The 15825-nt window shown below is 40.1% G+C and overlaps 1 protein-coding gene across 1 annotated transcript in view; it reads right to left on the bottom strand.

Annotated features, from left to right (window-relative positions):
• Positions 1 to 15825, bottom strand: part of PDE3A (phosphodiesterase 3A) — a 264082-nt gene that overhangs the window by 16966 nt on the left and 231291 nt on the right. The window contains 5 exon segments of the mRNA XM_055808211.1: positions 592 to 747; positions 4545 to 4748; positions 6970 to 7169; positions 8652 to 8765; positions 12240 to 12351. Of these exon segments, the coding sequence (XP_055664186.1) occupies positions 592 to 747; positions 4545 to 4748; positions 6970 to 7169; positions 8652 to 8765; positions 12240 to 12351 (786 nt within the window).

Genomic DNA, 15825 nt, shown 5'->3' with positions numbered 1-15825 from the left:
CTGAAAGTCAATGTTAATGTTACAGTTACGCTCGGTACGTAAAAGCTCTGTGTGTGTGAACAGAGATGTGGCCCACAGGGAATCTAAAATAATTCTTCTGCTTTGTTTAGATCATCTCAACAAGGATATTGTGTCCAGTTTTGGAGGTCACATGTCAATAAAATTGTGAGCCACCTGGAGTGACTGCAGAGGAGAGCAATGAGAACCAGCTGATGTCTTGAAAAGATGTAGAAGGAAGGACATAAAGATAGTTTGCACTAATGAAAACTAGAGGAGACATGATGACTGCCAACAGAAAAAAAAGAGGAAAAGAATACTTGTTCGCCATGTCCACTGTAAGGACAGCACCAGACTTGAACAGTGAAGCCTGTAGAAACCTCATCATCAGAGGTCTTTAAGGATACATCAGAAGCTTCAGTGACAAACAGAATTTCACTGATCCACCAAAAGGATGGACTAGTGTAACTCCAGCTATCACCTTCACCCTGTTCTCTGTGATCTTCACTCAATCACCGGCACTAGCATGCTGCAGGACTATTTAACACAAGACACGCAACCAGCAGATACCACTTTGGATGTGCATTTATTTACCTGTTCATAAAATTCATTGACAATGCCTTCTGTCCACTGCAGATGCAAATCTTTGCATTTTGCAGGCCCATTTATGTCAGCCAGTTTGATGCACATTTGGCAAACCAGCAAGCGGTCATTTTCATTAGTCCAGTCAATTCCAACATCATCATTCACCTAGTAGACAGAAAAAGGAAAACCATGACAGTAATCCTGGGTAAAAGGATGCATCCACAGAAGTTCTGCCCTGGGGTATCTTACAGTATATTTAGCTCTTTAACAAAATCGCAAGTCTGAGCAGGTGAGCTAACCCAAGCTTGGAATTTGCAATCAGCTGTAGAGCAATAAGTAAAAATAATGAACGTTGAGAATTATGAGAAATTAATATTTAACAAATGATGTGCCTCTTTGCATTTGTTTGTTTTCCTAGAAAACCCTTTCAATCTTTCCATGACATTTTCCAAATTACTACCTAATTGGTGTACAAAGATAAATTACCATCAAATGCCATGTTGATTTAATTGCAGCATGAAGATGCATTAACAAGCTTATTTCCCTGTTTGATCTAAGTATGTCTGAAAGTATTCCCTATGTTTTTCCTTTTCTCTAGTTTTCCCATATCTCCCCACCATAAAAAGTGATCTATACTATCAACTGCTCTAATATAAAGTGCCACCTTAAAGAACCACAGAAAGGTTGAGGTTGAAAGGCACCTTTGGAGACTGTCTAGTCCACGCACCTGCACAAGGGAGGGCCAGTTAGAGGAGGCTGCTCAGGATTGGGCCCAGTTTGGTTTTGAATATCTCCAAGGAGGGAAACTACACAACCTGTCTGGGCAACCTCTTCCAATGTAAACACAGTATACACATCCTTTCTTATTTTTAAATGGAGACTCCTGTATTTCAGCTTGTGCCTGTTGTTTCTTGTCCTCTCACTGGATGCCACTGAGAAGAGTCTGGCTCCATCTGCTTTACTCTCCCCATAAAGTCTTCATACACATAGCTGCGTCCCATCAGGTCCCATGGAATTACTATATCATAGAATGGTTTAGGTTGGAAGAGACCTTAAAGATCATCTAGTTCCAACAACCCTGCCATGGGCAGGGACACCTTCCACTAGACCAGGTTGCTCAAAGCCCCATCCAGCCTGGCCTTGAACACTTCCAGGGATGGGGCAGCCACAACTGCTCTGGGCAACCTGTTCCAGTGCCTTACCACCGTCACAGTAAAGAATTTCTTCCTAGTATCTAATCTAAATACATCTTATTTTAGTTTAAAACCATTCCCCCGTTGACCTATCACAACATGCCCTTGGTAAAAAGCCCTCCCCAGCTTTCCTGTAGGCCCCTTTAGGTATTGTAAGGCCTCCATAAGGTCTCCCTGGAGCCTTCTCTTCTCCAGGCTGAAGAACCCCAGCTCTCTCAGCCTGTCTTCGTAGGACAGGTGTTCCAGCCCTCCACCGGATTTCTTCCAACAGGTTCGGTTGTGTATGTCCATTTTATTTAAGTGCTCCCTAACCTGATGCCATTCACTAAGGATAAGTCTTCATCACTTCACTTTCTCTCACACCTCAGGGGCTTAGGATTCCTGAAGCCAGGTCTTAGCCACAAAGACTGAGGCTGAGAAAGCATTGAGGACTTTGGCCTTTTACATCTCCAAATGGTCAGCGATATCATCCTTTACTGCCGTTAGCCACATTTTACAATCTCAGCCTTTTCTCCTAGAATATCTAAGTGTGGGAGGGGCTGTCTTCTACTCTCCACTTAATTTTTGAAATACAAATCCCTCCTTAAAACACAGCTTTAACTTTCAAGCTTGAAACAGCTGAAAATAGATAGAAAGTGTTGTGCTATGCATGTCCTCTGTCAGCAGGTCTGCTGCCCCATACAGCAGTGGGCCCACATGGTGAGGGCTTTCTTTTGGTCTACATGATCCAACATAACTAATGTCAGAGAACAGTAAGTGCTCCAAAGCATTGATACCATCAAAGTGTCAAACACTGAGCTTCCTTCATTATTCCTTGTTGGTACTTTCCAGAGTGCAAGCCTTCTGGTGGGAGGATGCTTGCATTACATAGGTTTACACTGACTTCTGTACAGAATGGTCTCTCTGACTGTAGCCTCAATACACTAAACTACAGTTCAGTAACTCAATCAATGACATGATCATTTAGAGCTAATTTTACCAGTTACAGCACCTCCGCCCATACACAAACGTCAGGTCCGCTCTCTGAGACCACTCTGATACATAAGAGTTTTTGCCAACCAAACATAAATATTTCCTTTTCAAGGCAGTGAAAACCAGGTTTGGCCACAAGTACCAGCTAGTTATGTTCAACTTCTCCTACGCTTTTTATTCCATGCATGACCATTTGGCTATTCAAGCAATAAGAAGCGAGAAAGAAGTTAACAGATGTCTTTACAAATCTATAGTGAGCTGGCAGCACGTGATACATCAGACTGTTCTATTAATTTGCAGCGTCTCAGGTATCACCTTGCTTGGTTACAATAGTGGTTACACCTACCATTGCCCAGCCTGATAGATTTAAGATTAATTTTAGTTTTCAATATCCACAATTTACACCTAGTATTTTTGGTCAAGCTTGTCCTCTTTCATGGTTAAGACAGTTAATTTCTGTGACAAAGCCACAGTAATCACTGGTTTAGCCTGTCTTTTATCATTCTTTACTTCACAGAAGTGAAGGTTTTGGTTCCAACTGTCAAATTCAAAGGATGCATTCAGACAGCTTAAATTCCCAGTGCTTTATTGTCATTGTAGCTCTGACAGATAAGAAACATATTTTATGAAGAAATTAGGATGGTGAAAATGATCGCAGAGTTTAAAATTAAGACCTAAAGAACACCCCCTGATATTACTAGAGGTTATGGGACATGATCAGCAGGGGTGCAGATGGAGTTCAGACTTGTACAGATCTACAGATCAGTTCTCCGTCTACCCTGGACCATAATTTAATGTCTTTACAGCTTCTTAAATTCTAACAGAGCAAGATGTTACAGGGAAATAGAAAACAAAACCAGTTACACATCTGAAGTCTTTAAAATTTCAGGATACAGGTTCATCCTAAGCAATACCACAAGAAAACATTTTATCTTTGTCATCAAAATGGCTAGGAGGCCCTAGTCCTGGATGAGACACACTGTGCTTGGTGTGTTTCTCACAAGGAACAATGTGGCAGTACCAGCTCCAAAGGCAGGTACCCTCTAGGTAACATGCCAACAGATTTGACGGATGATGGAGTTTATTAAGTAACTTGATAGGTGGTGGTTTCCAAAAAGTTTGGTTGAAACTGTGCAATGATTTTAAAGAATGTTAATTTAAAGAATATAAAGAATTTTAAAGAATCTCAGGGTTGTGATTTTATACTCACTGAATGGAGTGTACAGGAAAGATCTTTAGTGACCCTTCTCTGGGGTTTACCCATTTGAATCAAAGTAGGAAAGAAAGATCATACTTTCATTCCATTTGAAATTAGAATTTCAAAATTGTTATGATTTCTGTGCTTTGATAACTTAACAGTACAATTAAACCAATAAAAAAAATAACATTAGGTATTTAGCCATTAAGGAAACTTGGTAACACCTTTGATTCCCCCCACCCCAACCCGCTCCCCGAGTGCTTTGCCAATAGGTCTAAAGTCCAGTGAACAAGAAAACAATGTTCAAAAGTAGGATGTAAGTGGGATTTACAGTCAAATGGTCCATAATATCCTTAGCCTTAAAACACTTTCTGAAGAAAACTAAACATATATAAGAAAAGAAGCTGGGCCACTAAATATAAATAAATAAAGAATAACAGAAGTGACAGATTACTATTCAACAGAATGTTTTACACCAGCCAAAAGGACATCCAGAAGAAAAAGCAACACAGGAGAGTTTCTGGCCTTTTTGCTGTGATGCTACCAAGCCCCACAATCTTTTCTGACCATCTCCCAGAAAGCCAAAACAATCTCCTTACCTTGGCATTGAATTTGGCAACAAAATCAAAGTGTTTCTTTAGGTCAGTAGCCAAAATTGCCTCAATGACAAGGAAGCGGAAATGCTTGAACTCTACGTGGTCAAGGTTGACCAGGAAGTTGTACTCTGGCCTCGACATGAAAAGGTTCCAGGCAGCAGCAGCGTGGTGGTTCTCCAGGACAGACCGGTCGTTGTACAGCACTGCCTGTGAAAGCAATGCAGGCAGCTGAAAGCTGAGAAACCTCTTACCAAAAGAAACACTGCAGTGCAGAAATGAGAATGATGTGGAGGTGATGCATGAGGGATGTTCAGGTTTGGTTAATTTGTTTGGGGTTTTTTTGTTTGATTGTTTGGTTTGTTTTTTTTTTAAAGAACTTCTCAAGGTTTGAAAATGTGATTTTGGCAGGACTAACAGCAGGCACCTGAATTTTGTGATGTTGAAGATTTATTGGAGGATTATTTTGAAAAATCTGGGTCTTTCACACTCAAGGATCTTTGATTCCTGACTGAACTGCATCATATGACAATAGATTATTCTGTTTCAGGCCACAAAATAGTTAATGTAAGTGTGTGTTTCCCTGTTTCTCAGAACTAACTTCACTTGACAGGGATTATTGGTTTTGGTGTTTGCACCTGGCAGTTCTGTCCATATCAGACTGATTCCAAACACAGAAATAAATGAAACTCCAGTTTGCAACCTGACAAGACATATTCAGTCTCACAGATTTCTCAATGTTAAAATCCAAAATTGATTAAATCTTTACCAAAATAAGATGCATAACTCTCACAGTGATGGCAACCCCATTCAGAAACTAAAAAAAGATCTAGAAAATGGACTTTAGGGGACAACAACCATTTAGGAAATCTCTACAATTCAGCAGCATTCAGTCTTTTGACAATTTGGTTTATTAAAAACAAAAAAAAAAAAAAAAAAAAAGCTTTTGGAAATAGGCCTCTATGTAAAATAGATACAAGTTTTGTAACTTTTTACACAAATATACACACATACATTTCAGTGGCTTTTCACTTCAATTATATTTTCCTGTCATCTAGAGATAAAAATATCAATCCTATCCTAAAGTATAGAACTCTCTACCCCAGGGAAGAAGTTGCTGAAGTAACTCAGCTTTACAGCTCATCTTGCATAACTGCACAGTAAGCGTTTGAGATAGATATATTCTGCTACCCAAGCCCAGCTCCTGAGGGCAGAGTTTCAATACAGCGGCACTTCATCATTACTGGAAGTTGATACTACTTGCTGTGAAACAGAAGAAATAAACTAGATGCTAAAAAGAAGTTTTGCAAATTTCAGGTGACATCAGGTTTAAAAGAAAAACAAAACCAACCAAACAAACCAAAACCACCACCCCCCAAAATAACAAGAAGAGTCTGAATTATTCCCATTAACTTATTTTCAAACTTATTTACATTAAGGCCAATCATCTAACTTCCCTTGTAGATTTGTATAACCACAAAGCTATAGCACTCATTTCTTAAAAGTAGATTTAAGGATAGCAAACACCTTCCATCAATCTATTTACCTGGCCAGAGTATCAAAGTTCTTAATCACAGAAAGATGTTGCAGTAATGAGAAGTATTACTATCAGTTTATAGACAGAAACTGATACAGAACAAGTTCACGTGGCTTGCTCTTGGTGAGAGAGGAAGTCTAGACCCAAGCTGGGGAGTAAATCTAGAATTTTTGCATCCCTACATGACTTGCCATTAAGCTTTATTTTTTTCTTTTCTTGCCCATGAAATATTTTTCAGCACAGTATGCTGAAGCCAGGCAGGTCAGCTATGTAAAGTAAGGAAAGATGATCTTATAATTAAGCCGATAAACAGTGACTCAGAACTACTGAATTCAACTGCCAGCATTGGCAGCAACTTCTATGTAACCTCAGGTACGTCTCAATTCTTCATTTATAAAACTCAAATTATTTTTCACACACACATACTCCTCCCCAACAGACGCATAGTGTAAAAATACATTCATAAAAGACTGCTGCTGCTCATATTCTATACGAACAATAGAAGGTATGTTACAATCATGCACAAACTAATTTGCATGGCAGTCTGTCAACTATACAGGTGGGAGTTTTTATTTTATTTTAATCTTTCTGTGCCTTATTGGGTAGAATAATTCTTATTTCACAGTTACAGATTCTCTATCAGTCAGCAGAATATTAGTGTCTCCTTCACTGAGACATTTTATCAGTATCTTAACAGTTTTACTAACTGAGGGTAGTGAGGGTGTGTAAGAAGAGTCTTACTAGTAATCCCCAAGTGAAGTGATTATTTCTGTCACTTTGATAAGCTGTTTCAAAACATTTGGTCGACTTGTACTTAATGGAAGCCACAGGCGCCACTGGCAAGGAGCTGTTACCTTCCAAACTTAACAGCAACGCTGCTTGAGATTTATTTACCTGAGGAGCACTTGTTGCTACCAAAAAGGCATTGGTCCTTCCTGGATGATCATAATCATGCATGGCTGCAGCTACATAAAGAGCCATCAATTCAAGGGCAGGGATGTTGCCAGCTAGGCATCCGTAGCTGTCATCTGTAGGTGTGTATGTCTTCGAAAACACATAACCCATATGGCCATGAGTGATTCCACTGTCAGAATCTGAACATAAATAAATAAATGTAAAAAAACCATCCCAAGACATTGGTACTTTTTCAGTGACTTACTGAAATAGATCGAAGCAACAAAGCAGGAAGAGAAGGAGCAAATTTACAATATATAGTGGAAGAGTAAACACATTCTGACCTCAATGCTTTTTGATACTGTGCACATGATCCAGTGCATTAAGCACACAACTGGAAAGGAACAAATTCTGATCCCAGCTGTGGATCTTCCAGCCATCCAGCAGAGCCTGTTCTCAAATTATGTAAGTTACTAGCAATACACCATAAATTCATGGCCATGCTAGAGCTTTGTGGGTAATTTGATCTTTCCATTCTTTCCTTTAACTGCTTCACCATAGAGATTAGTCTATGAGACAGTAACAGTCCTTAAAGTAATGAGGTATCATTTATTAATTCAATTATGGTGCATGTTTTCCAATCCAAAGATTTAGAATTTGGATCTTTCCTGATAATCTTCTAAAGAGCCTTTTTGAAGCAGCTTGGACATGCCTGTCGGAGGCAGATACTGAGTGAGATGCTTTGCTAATTTAATCTGCTTGAATGGATCTTGCAGCTGAACAAATGTCTTTCAAATAAAAAATACCAAAAAGCACCAAAATTCAATCCCTTTCATTCCACCCATTTCACCTCACCTACAAAGCTTCCAACAACACTTGCTAATAAGATTTTATAGGAATAAAAATGTTTCCCGCCCAACTAAAACATCCTAAAGAGTTTCACAAATGATATGTATGTGCCACACAAACACCACCAAAAAAAAAAAAAGCAGAAATGGAAGTGTTTTCTGCACAACAAACTCCTGCTTTTCCAGTAACTACCTCAGAACTCCCACAAAATACAGACAAGTCCTCTAGTTACTACAGCCAAACCTGGATAAGTTAATATAAAGATGCAAGAAGAACAGCTTCCTATAAGGAGCAACCATAAAACAGCAGACAAGTGATCTTGCGACCTAGTTGCAAAATGGTAACAAGTCTTTTTGGAGACAGTGAGGAAAGGCAAAGGAACACTTCATGACAGCCAAGCAGTGTCAAGTGCATGGCACTACCTGCATGCCCCAGCAGTTTTGTAATAGTAAAACAATGCAAGGTTTGAGGATTTAAAAGTCTACATGGCTTCTGGAGCAGCGTTGAAAAGCACTACTACTGCAGTTTTCCTAGGAAAAAAAACTAGTGTAAAGATCAAATGGTAACAAACATCTCTTGTCATGGATGACTACAGAGGCTTGCATTCATACACCCTTAAATGTAAAGTATTAGGTTTTGGGGGACCAACTCCATTCTCTTCAAAGTTACAGAAACACACATTAACATCTTCAACATCCCACATGCTACTGAACTTAAAGGTCTATATAATAACGAGTATCACATGCAATCCTCAACTGTTTGCTTTCTTACAGGAAATTTCTTGAAAAAAACCTTCAAAAATACAACACACATACTTGTACATTTAAATATACCTGAATCGCTTGCTGACCCATGATCATTAATCACAGTTGGGAGTCCTGGGATGGGCTGAGTAGTAAGGTACCAAACAGCATGTAGGACATCAGTTGCATGGATTCGGTTGTGATCTGTGATACAAAGCAAAGGACCCAGCTATTAAACATGAAGGATATTTCTGGCAGAGGGAAATCAGCACCATCTAGTGGGTACCACATAGCCATCAATTGAGCAGAGACATATCAAACACTGTCACAAGCGTGAAAAACAGCTGTATTCTATAAATGCTCAGTTTTTCTTTTACTAAAGTTGAAGCATATTCAATGTTATGTTTCACACTAGTCAAGAAAGAGAAAACTGCAGAGAATGTAGGAAATGTGCAACGTAGGAAACTTTGCAAAGAAAGTGTTACACAAGGAGCCTGACCTATGCTACCAGTTCCAATCTTTTAATCCAGTAGTTGCCTTTAGCTAGTTAAATGCCATCATGTAAATATGCACTGTTAACCTCTGATTCACATGAAATAAGCAAGAAAATTTCATCCACTTCAGTAGCCAAATTCACCTACCTTCTACATATAAGGCAGGTAACACTTACCTGACTCTACTTGAGCAAATTTAAGTCTTGTGCCAGCAGCTACACTGCAAAAATCATAAAACTCAGGATACATGCACACTGCATAGTTAAACCAGGTTCTTTCTGAAGTTTTCTGGCCAGAGATAAGAGTTCAGAGCCTGGATTCTGTAATCCGTTTTACTACAAGCTCCGTTTGCAGAATTGAGAGATGAAAGTCACCCCAAGACTCATACCACCAAAGCCTTCAAGACCAGATAAACTATCCCACAATCAACACAATCGACCGAAAAAGAATCACAGGCTAGTTCAGCACAAAGCATTACCTAAACATACACTAGCAAAAAGCTACCATGATGCTGAAAGAGGAGTAAATGCTTTGCTGCACAAAGACCAAAGCTTACATCTGGGGTTAAACTGCTAAAAGACAAGCATTTCAGCTTGTGATTCAGGCTAATTTTGGGCAAAGCACATGTATCTTCTACAGTGACTAGCTAAACACAAGGAAATCTGCTAATCAGAATGATAACCTGTGGCTACATTACTGCTGCTGCTGTTCTAGAAAGATGCATTCCAGAAGACAAAGCACAAAAATGTGGGACTTCACTGCTGGGTCACTCTCATCTCTAAAACTCACAGTAACTGACTACATCTCTAGGTAATCAGTCGTCTTAGTTGGAGACTCCTTGGTGATTGCCTGTCAGTCATGTGTCTCTCATTGGCAAACCAATTACTGGAACAAGCTTGATGGGAACAGGTGAAGAACTAGATTATATTATGAAGATAATGGTCAAGAATCAGGATAACATTGGAGATTATATGTATCCTTCACTGGGAAAAAGCACCAACACACACACAAGTCCAGAAACCCCCTCTAAGAAGTAATAGATAAAGTTGACTGCATTCATTAGCAGTGAAAAAAACCTCTCTACCTCTGTACTCTGGGGGAAGAGAGAGGACTGGCAGCAAGATGTGTAAGCAACCTGGTTTTATACCTGCTGCACCCTAAAGATAGGCAGCATGCAGCTGATGGAGGGTTTCTCAATGCTGAAATCCAACTCCACCCTAAGGCCGCTCCTTCTGTGGGAGAAGAGGAAGGAAAGAGAGGATCTGGGGTGCAGAAAGCACCCTGGACATCGATATTTGCCCTCTTACCACTGCTAGGGGATAGGCAACGCCTGCCCCTGCTGGGAACAGCCACCTGCCCCCTCCACAACAGCACTGCTGAGCCCACAGTTCTAACCCCTTCCATCAGCGGCAGTGGGGCAGCAGCTGCCAGCCTCCATTTCCCTGGCTCTGGCACAGGAGGGCTCACAATCGTGCTGCCCCTGCACTCCAGTGCTCGAGGCAACTGCCTACTCTGTCTATGCCTAAAATCAGCAGTATCCTGCCTGCCAAGGGCAGATGGTGTCACACAGGAAGGCTTATTCAGAATTTGCAATTGCTCTTCTTACTCACTAAATGTGAGCATGAAGTTATGCCACTTGGCCTTTTTATTTACCCCTTGCTTTTCTCTCTTGCTCTCCTTTGTCTTCCCTGTGACCTTCCCTTTAAATACTTGTCAGTGATCACTAGCTAAAATTTTTAACAGTAAAATAGTCAGCAGTGTAGGAATGGTTATTTCTGGATAGAAGAAAGTAAAATAAGGATGGAGTCTCCTCTTTCCTGCCTTCCTCAAAGTACTAAGAACTTCTCACTAATCTCCTAATGAAAAAACTAGAGGATGGCCCTGCCTAGGGGTTTAATGCTCTTCTCAGAAGTAAAGGCTGGATTAGCCTGTTGTGAAACTTCTACTGATGTAAACCAACTGGGATATTCACCAGCAGTTTTGTGTGAGTTCAGTTCAGCAACCAGAAGAAAGAAGTGGTTAAGTCCAAATAAGTTGTTTCGGTTTTTATCCCTTCACAGAAACGAAAAATCTGAAGGTAAATTAATTTTGTATTAGACAAATATTAGACAAAATATACTGCTTTACTGAAATGAAACACACTTAAGAAAAACCAAGGAAATGAAGGGCTAGATTCACAAAACCCCCTGAGACACTATGAATAGTTAAATGTTTTAAACGAAGAGGAATGCCTTCAGTAGGGCAGATTGTGAGACACCTACTTATAACCTGCTCAGGCTATAATCTGCTTCAAATCCCTGATCAGGTTCAAACACAAGGAAAGATTTGAAATTTGGTCTCTCACTTTCCCAGAAGAGTCTCCAAACCACCTGGCTGTGAGGCATTTTGAGGTAGCTTTCCTTCAATCCTTCCCACTGTAGCTGTTCCAACGGGTATTTAACAATTTGAGAAAGAAATGTATGACTTCTTAAACCAATGTTTCATACATTTTTCTGAGAGGCAGGAGAAATCAGGGTGTCCTATATTGCTCAACACTGGGGTTATCTGCCAGCTAAAGGGGGTAATAACTCCCTCTCCTCCTGTAAAAAAAAAAAAAAAAAAAAAGTCTTCTGCAGTCTTTTGAAGTGGTTTGGTAAATTTGATTTGAATTAGTAAATACTTTGGGGATGACTGAAAGCAGGTTTTTCAGTGAATAAATGATTCACACTGGAAAATATCAGCTGAGCTGTAGTTGCAGAAGAATAAGATGCACTCATTTACTTGGCATATTTTTTCTGCTTCACAAAGCTCATCACCTTTGGTAGCATAGTACTGCTACTGTGTAAAAATCCAAATTGCTTATGGGAGAGAAATATTTCAGCAAACTCCAACTGGGGCACTGGGGTATGCTCATCATCAGGAAACAGTCCCTTGTACCTATAGTAGCTTTATATGGTTTCAGGCTTCCACAGAATTTGCCATGAATTTTTATGAAAAACAATGAAACATTACATGGAATGAAAAAAAGACTAGAGGCTGTGGGTCGTCACCAGCCTCTGGCTAGAGCGCCATCCATTTGATTGTGATGTAGCAAGAGAAAAAAGTAGCTGTTATAAGGAGACAAGCAGGGCTTCAATAACAAAGTGTGTGGGAAATATGCAAAACTTTAATGGAGCATCATTACCTGCTGGGAATTTTTACTTACAAGGTATCTCTCGGTATCCACATTCCAAGGCATGAAAGTAGTTCATAAATTCCCTTACTGGTATTTTAAAGGTTTCAAACAGCCCCATGTCTTCAAAAAGCCTGTATGATACCTGAAAAAACAAAACAACCATGCTGCTAAATAGATGAGAAAAAATTTACAAATTAGATACAAAATCATTCTGTCAAATTACTCCATGAAAACCTGCTTTCCTGGTACTATTTTCTCAAGTTCATCTGATCCAGCTATAGCTGCAGCTATTTGCATTTCCATAGGGATGTGTCTACGTAGCTAAACAGACAAGCTATTAGTACCAAACAGTCCTCATTCCTTCATTACACCCTTCCGATGTTCTTCTCTTCCTTTCAGGCATATGGATCCCCCAAATTTTGCAAGCACCTCAGAAACATACACACATAAAGGCAGATATCCAGAGATCTTTAGTGTCTTGGGAAAAATTTCCTCACAAACTCCTCCAAGGAGCATCCATGAGTCAAATAAATTCCCAGAAAATGGGGGCACAAGGAATGACAAAAGGAGAGAACCATTCAGGTCCTATGCATTATCTCCTTTCATTCTCCCACACTGTGGAATTGAAATGGCAAAAGTGATTTCTTGAAGAGGATTTCAGAGGCAGCAAGTGGCTTAAGAAGCAGAGCTGCTCCACCTGTTCCTGCATGAAAAGATGACTATAGACATCCAGGAGAGAACATATTGGAAGGGAGAAGGTGATGGATGAGTAAGGGGGTATTCATAAGAGACAAACAATGTCTCAGAAATGTAGACAGTGGCTACGGCAAAATGGACACTTCTAAAGACAAGTTTGAACTTGACATACAGAACAATGGGACATAGTAAAATTACTGCTTGACCTTTTTACTTCCACAAATTGGACCATAAAGCCTTTCAGCTTCTTTATTTATTTACTGCTGTTAGCTAAATTCTGTCCTTTTGATGCCATTTGTCTGGTAATGATCTGTGTAGAGTTAAACAATCTGAAGCACGTTTGGAATGATGAGTGCTATACTGATAAGAAATTTTTGCAAATTATGTTTCATGTTTTTTACACCTGAATGTAAATCAAACACCTATACACACCCATTTCTTTCTGTATGTTGGATATACAAATTGGGACCTGTGAGATGCACCTAAAGTTTAATGAACATAAATGTCCTGCCACTGTGGATTTTTACAGTAAGAATAATAAAAAAGGCATGAATTTGCAGCATTAATGATCTTCCCTTGCTGCTTCCCCTCTTAGTCATTGCCCAAGAAGAAAAATCTGCATGTGAATTAACTTTGGCAAAACATTGCAACAGACAGTGACGATGCAGACACAGGTTGAGTGCTGTGTCTGACACCACCTGGGATGCCCCTCTCGTGACACATATCTGACAGCTGGGGGGTCTGCTGGTGGCCCCAGCTCTTACTTCTGTTCCTACCATAATTGCATAAATGTCACTAGCAATGCAGTCAGAAAAATCACTGCTGGTGGTGATTTCTCTTTGTGGCTGTGGCTGTTGGCCATAAAGTGAAAAGCTCTTTATAACAAACGAGCTAAGGAACTACTGAATTACAGTGCTGTGGAAGACATGAGCTTAGAGTAAAAGGTAGGGCCTGTAGAAGGCAAAACTTCACTCTCTGAAAACCCCATGGGATCCTCGTGTACTGAGGGAGAGTGAAAAGACTGACCTTATGCATAATTTGGATTAGAAACTGCTAGAATTCTGTTTATCTATCTGGAATCACAGCTGAAGTAAATCAGCTGGGAACCAAAATGTCACCTATGGAGAGATGAGGTATTTTGCACTCTAGTCTTAGATCACTGAACGGTAAACTTCATATTTCCAGAAAAATATCTCTGTATATAAAAAGGAAACATAAAGAAACATTATTCTGCAGTCCCAAACCCTACTGGTCTACACTACCAATATGGGATAGGTATCTTAAATAAAGCACGTATCTTAAAAAAAGCCTGGTTTTCCTCCCCTTGGGTTTTGGGGGCAGGAAATTCCACAGTAGTTGAAAAGAAGCAAAGCTGACTGTGATGGACATGAATGATAGCTTTTCCCCATGACTTGGAGTAAAATGGCATTATTCTCTGTGGTCATTAGAAAGAAAAATCAGCCAAGCAAGTAATTTGGACATGTAGAGTTTTCTTCCTTTCTTTCTCTCTGTCATAGCAAAGGGGGAGGAGGAAGGGGTAAGGGCAGGTTAGAAAGAAGAAAAAAGGGCATTAATGTCTTCCAGAAAATCAACTAAATTATTTAATTTAAAAAAAATAAAGAAAGCCTGCAGTTTTGTTTATTCATTGCTTTGGATTAACCATTTTTAAATCCTTCTGAATTTTAAATCCTTCCTTCCCAAACCGCATGCTGCTTCATGAGCTCCCTGGGAGATAGAATCCCATGGACTGAGCACAGCACCCTCACAGCTACAGTGTGGTCCCTGCTGCCAGGGACAAGCCCAGGGAAATTCCGATGGCCAGGCGCTTAGCAATGGGTGCTCCACGCTGCCTTTTCCTTCCAGCCTCCGTTTTTTGCTTGTCTCTGCTGCGATTGCTAATGCTTGAATGAATCATAACTCAGATACATCTGGCAGTGCTGCCTGAAAAAGGACAAGCACTTCTCAATGATTCCTAATGGAAGCTGTTTTGGAAATGGGGATTGCCATTCACACCTCTCCTGGGTGTTGCAGGCACACACACAAAGTTCAGGTTAATGGTTCCTTACTTCTTATTCGCAGGCAACCCTCTTGCACTCCTTTTTTGTTTCTTGTATTTGCTTTCTTCAAATATGTGTTTCTTTCAAACTGTTGACTCCTTGTCTCTGGCTCTGACAAATAAAATCCCTCACAGGGGCTGTTGTGAATCCCGGGAATATCCCATCCCCCAAGCATTGATTTCTGTTGCACATTCATAGAACAACTACAGTTTCTCTCTGCAGAAGCCATGTGTCATGGTAAGATGACAAAACATTCTTCTTGGCACCACCCAGGGACCAACTCACATGCACTGCAATGATGGCACCCTGCCTCGGTGCTGCTGGCGTACTGACAGTGTAGAAGCACCACCAGCATTTCTCATCTCCATGGGCCCAGTAATCAGCTAGAGAGGGACCTTAACTTTAGTGTATTTATTTTCATTCTATTTGCTTTCCAAGGCAAATGAATTCCCATTCCACAGGTTTTAGTTTTACTTTTATAGGAGCTGTAAGAAGAGTGTTAAGTGTGACTGAAGATATTATCTCATGGCCTGTTGTGAAGCATCAACTCAACTCAGTTGAGAGCTCTGCTGTTCCTTTCTGAAATGAGACTGGGATGTAAATTCCCCTCTAACCCCTATCATGCATATTTGTTACTGCCACATTTAGAGTGCTTGCCACTGTACTTTGCACAGATGCTTTTAAGGCTGCTGACTGGTTTGGGGTCTTTTTATATGTCTAAATCAATTTAACATTCCAAAAAGAAGAAACAGACATCTCAAGCAGCTTTAAAGATGCTAAGCCAGCATTTGCTTTCTAAACTGAATGCTTCCCTAGAGGCACGTGTCAACTCTGCTTTGTTCCATCTCATAAATTTAACCTAG

This window comes from Falco peregrinus, chromosome 6 (assembly GCF_023634155.1).
Source record: "Falco peregrinus isolate bFalPer1 chromosome 6, bFalPer1.pri, whole genome shotgun sequence".
Classification (NCBI taxonomy): domain Eukaryota; kingdom Metazoa; phylum Chordata; class Aves; order Falconiformes; family Falconidae; genus Falco; species Falco peregrinus.
This window is presented reverse-complemented; position numbering and strand designations above follow the sequence as displayed.